A 3,535-nucleotide genomic window follows, 5' to 3' on the forward strand; every position below is an offset into this window, starting at 1 on the left:
AAATCAATTTTTATACATTATTGGCACATACGTCAGTTTAAATGGATAATGTTGTAAATGAATATCATGTGTACATTTTCTTTTTATTCATCATTTTAGTAGAAAAATTTCAAAGGGTATACATTTTACTTTAAAACACTCCCAAATTTAAAGTATTAAAATGAAACTTTTCAAAGCTATTTAATATAATAATATAGATTAAAATACTATCTTGGTTTATGTGTTTTAAAGTTTGTTCATTTTTAGTTATTCTACTTTCAAATGTTCAACTTTAGTCTCTATATATATATTTTTTAAAATCTTAAAATTAACCCCTACAACTTGTTTATTGTTGATTTTTTAAAAAATATTTTGGTTATTTATTAGTATTTTTCACCCTAAATTTTGAAAATATATTCACATATTATATTTTCTTCCATGAAAATTATTATTATTATTTAGTAAATTTTGATAAAAATTAAAAGACTAAATTTAAGATTTATTATAAGTACACGGACTAAAATTAGACCTTTAAAAAAGTATAGCTAAAATTAAATAAATTAAAAATTAGAGACTAAAAATGATATTTTAACATATTTGTAATCGAAACCTACCCAAATTTTCGTGCTATTTTGCTAATTTAACCAAAGGAAAAGGAAGAAGTATTTCCTGTGATGTTTTGGAATTTTTTTGGAAAATTTGAGTGAATAATGAACAGGGAAATTAATGATGCGAATTTACGGTCTGCTGACCGAGCTGCCCTACCCCTAGTCAAGGCCACTTTTTTTTTAATAAAAAAAAATTTTCCCTTTCATATTTTGTTGTCTATAAAAGTTGGAAGCATTAACAAAAGCATTGGCTTAAAGAAAAAAGCATAAATTTTTTTTATTGAGAGCCCAAGAATCCTCTCTTCCCCTTTCTCTCTTTCTTCTTTGAGATCTTTAATTTAATTTCAATGGCTTCATTTCCTCATTTCTACTCTGATCTTCTTTATCCCAACAATCTTTCTGATCTTCAGAGCCTATTAATGGCTGTTGGAGACACTGGAATGTGTGACCTTAGAAACAACAACAACAACAATATCGACTTTTCTCTAAGGGAAGAAACTTTCGTTCCTTCCTTTGATCAAACCGTGTCACCCGAGCAATCCTCGTCTGATACCCTATCGCCCCTCCTAACAATGCAGTATCCTGACCTATATGGGTCGGTCTCTGATATGGCCGTCCCGTCGTTGCCCGAGTTTAACACGATGAGTACGTACGACATTCATAGCTTAATCAGCAACAATCAACCACAAGTTCCTGGTACATGCAATTACAGCGAGGAGTTCTTAGGCTTTGTGCCTGAATTGAAGCCCCTATACCGCGACACCTGGGTAATTGATAATTAATGCGTCTAGAAAATTCAAAAGCTTAAACTGATAAATTATACACCGTTGTTATATTATATTATTCGTATTCATAACTCTTATATATTTTTCAAGATTTGAAAATTAGTCGAAAAGTGAAACGTATAATAGACAATTATCGTCAATTGAAAATTCAAATCTATGACTTTTTGGTTTGTTTCGATATATGTTAAAGGAAGTTGAAATTTTTTGGTATGCAGGGAAGTCAGAGTAGATATGAAATGCAAGGAGTGGAAGAAACAAATATTAAGGTGGCAAGTCGCTACTCAGAAGAAGAAAGGAAAGAAAGGATTGTCAGATATTTGAAAAAGAGAAACCAGAGAAATTTCAACAAAACCATCAAGGTCCTAATAATTCTCAAAATAAATAAATTTCCGTTTTATAATCATTTTATTTGTGAAAATTAAGTCTATAAACACTTATTTCACCTATAAATTTCTTACTTTATTGTCTTGTTTTTATTAATGTTTTAAAAAATCAAGTCCAAATTTGAAAACTAAGATCCTGTTTGGTAAGCATTTTACTTTTGTTTTTATTTTTGAAAATTAAGTTTATGGATACTACTTCCACCTCCAAATTTTGAAAATTAAAAGATGTTTTTCTTTTTAGAATTTGACTAAGAATTCAACCAATATACTTAAGAAATATGCAAATCCTTGTAAGAAATGTGGATGAAAAATATGCTTAATTAAAAAAAAAAATAAAAAAATGGTTACCAAACGAAGCCTAAAAAATATATTTTTTAAAACTTGTTTTTGTTTTTAGAATTCGACTAAGATTTCAACTCTCGTACTTAAAGAAATGTGCAAATTATCGTAACTAAAAACAAAAAATGAAATGATTACTAAACGGTCTAAAATAATTTCTTATTTTTTTTCTCTCGATCTTGAAATAATCCTCATGGTTAAATTATTATTTTTACAGTATGCATGTAGGAAAACCCTAGCAGACAGAAGAACAAGAGTACGAGGAAGATTTGCTCGCAACAATAATGAACTTTGTGACACTGATGAAATCCCTCTCAAAACCAACAAATTAACTACCCCCACTCACAACCTAATTAAACAAAGAGATCAAATGGTAAAAACCTCATACCAAATTTTTACTGTTTAATTAATTTCCATTTTTTCTTAACTATTTTCTTACTTATTTTATGTTTTTCTTCATAAAGATTAGACCTTTATCAGATGGGTTGGCCAATTTCCTAATCAATTTCTTTTTTTTTTTGGACAGAACAAGGAAGAAGAAGAGAGCTGGCTGCAAGAATTGGCAGCAAGTTTAATGTATTTACCTTATGTGACAAATTATGGAATGTAATTTGAGTAAAAAATTATTACTCGTGTAAAATAAACTAACTATTTAAAAATGACCTTTTTTTTTGGGGGTGGGGTTTCAACAAATTGATTGCTTTTTAAGATGTGCTTATGTAATCTCTGACTCTGTGTGTGTTGCTAGTCAGGGTCCCTTTGGAGTTTGACCAAGCTTCCCATGAGTTGCTAATTACTACCTAATCATAAATATATGTGCAAAAAACAAAACAAAAAAGGTTAATTAAGATCTCATTTTATTTGATTTTTGGTATTTGATCAACTAAATCCAATATTCTTTTTCATGCTCATGATGTTGCTACCATTGCTCTATTCTTAGTTGTATATTTCTCATATACATCTTTTAATAAAATATTATTTATTTATTTTTTTCTCGTAAATTCTTAAAACACCTATTAAAAAAAAGTAGATATCACAATAAAGAAACATATATGTAAATGTATAGCAATGCTTATAAGCTTAATTTTTAATAGTAAAAAACTGAAATCTCATTTGGTGACCACCATCTAATTTTTGATTTTTAGTTTTTGAAAGTTGTGCTTGTTTCACGCATTTTTTAAAATCATGATGTTCATATTTTCTATGTAAACATATGAATTCACTAAAATTCCAAAGAAAAAAAAAAAACAAAAGTTTTACAAACTACTTTTTTTTAACCTTGGATTTTGAAAACAGTTCTAAAATAGTGAGAATAAAACATAGAAATCAATAGATGAAATTGATAGTTGTACACTTGATTTTAAAAAATAAAAAATAAAAAACGAAGTAAAATCATTAAACGAGGTCTAAACGATTATAGAAGTTTAAGTGATGGATTAAA

The 3,535-nt window shown here is 27.9% G+C and overlaps 1 protein-coding gene across 1 annotated transcript; it reads left to right on the plus strand.

The window, feature by feature from the left end:
* Window positions 1–858: 858 nt before the first annotated feature.
* Window positions 859–2,949, plus strand: LOC120089269 (zinc finger protein CONSTANS-LIKE 1-like). The gene is made up of 4 exons (XM_039046688.1): window positions 859–1,354; window positions 1,588–1,731; window positions 2,312–2,467; window positions 2,621–2,949. Exons 1-4 carry the CDS (start codon window positions 935–937, stop codon window positions 2,702–2,704), a joined length of 804 nt encoding a protein of 267 aa, XP_038902616.1. The 5' UTR covers window positions 859–934; the 3' UTR covers window positions 2,705–2,949.
* Window positions 2,950–3,535: the final 586 nt, after the last annotated feature.

Source organism: Benincasa hispida, chromosome 10 (assembly GCF_009727055.1).
Source record: "Benincasa hispida cultivar B227 chromosome 10, ASM972705v1, whole genome shotgun sequence".
In the NCBI taxonomy this organism is placed as follows: domain Eukaryota; kingdom Viridiplantae; phylum Streptophyta; class Magnoliopsida; order Cucurbitales; family Cucurbitaceae; genus Benincasa; species Benincasa hispida.

What these genes read in the sequence shown, in the direction of transcription:
- LOC120089269 (XM_039046688.1), top strand. Translation starts at nt 935, where the DNA reads ATGGCTTCATTTCCTCATTTCTACTCTGATCTTCTTTATCCCAACAAT. An exon ending in ATTTCAACAAAACCATCAAG is followed by an intron (nt 1,732 to 2,311) that starts GTCCTAATAATT and finishes TTATTTTTACAG; the next exon opens with TATGCATGTAGGAAAACCCT. An exon ending in TTAAACAAAGAGATCAAATG is followed by an intron (nt 2,468 to 2,620) that starts GTAAAAACCTCA and finishes TTTTTTGGACAG; the next exon opens with AACAAGGAAGAAGAAGAGAG.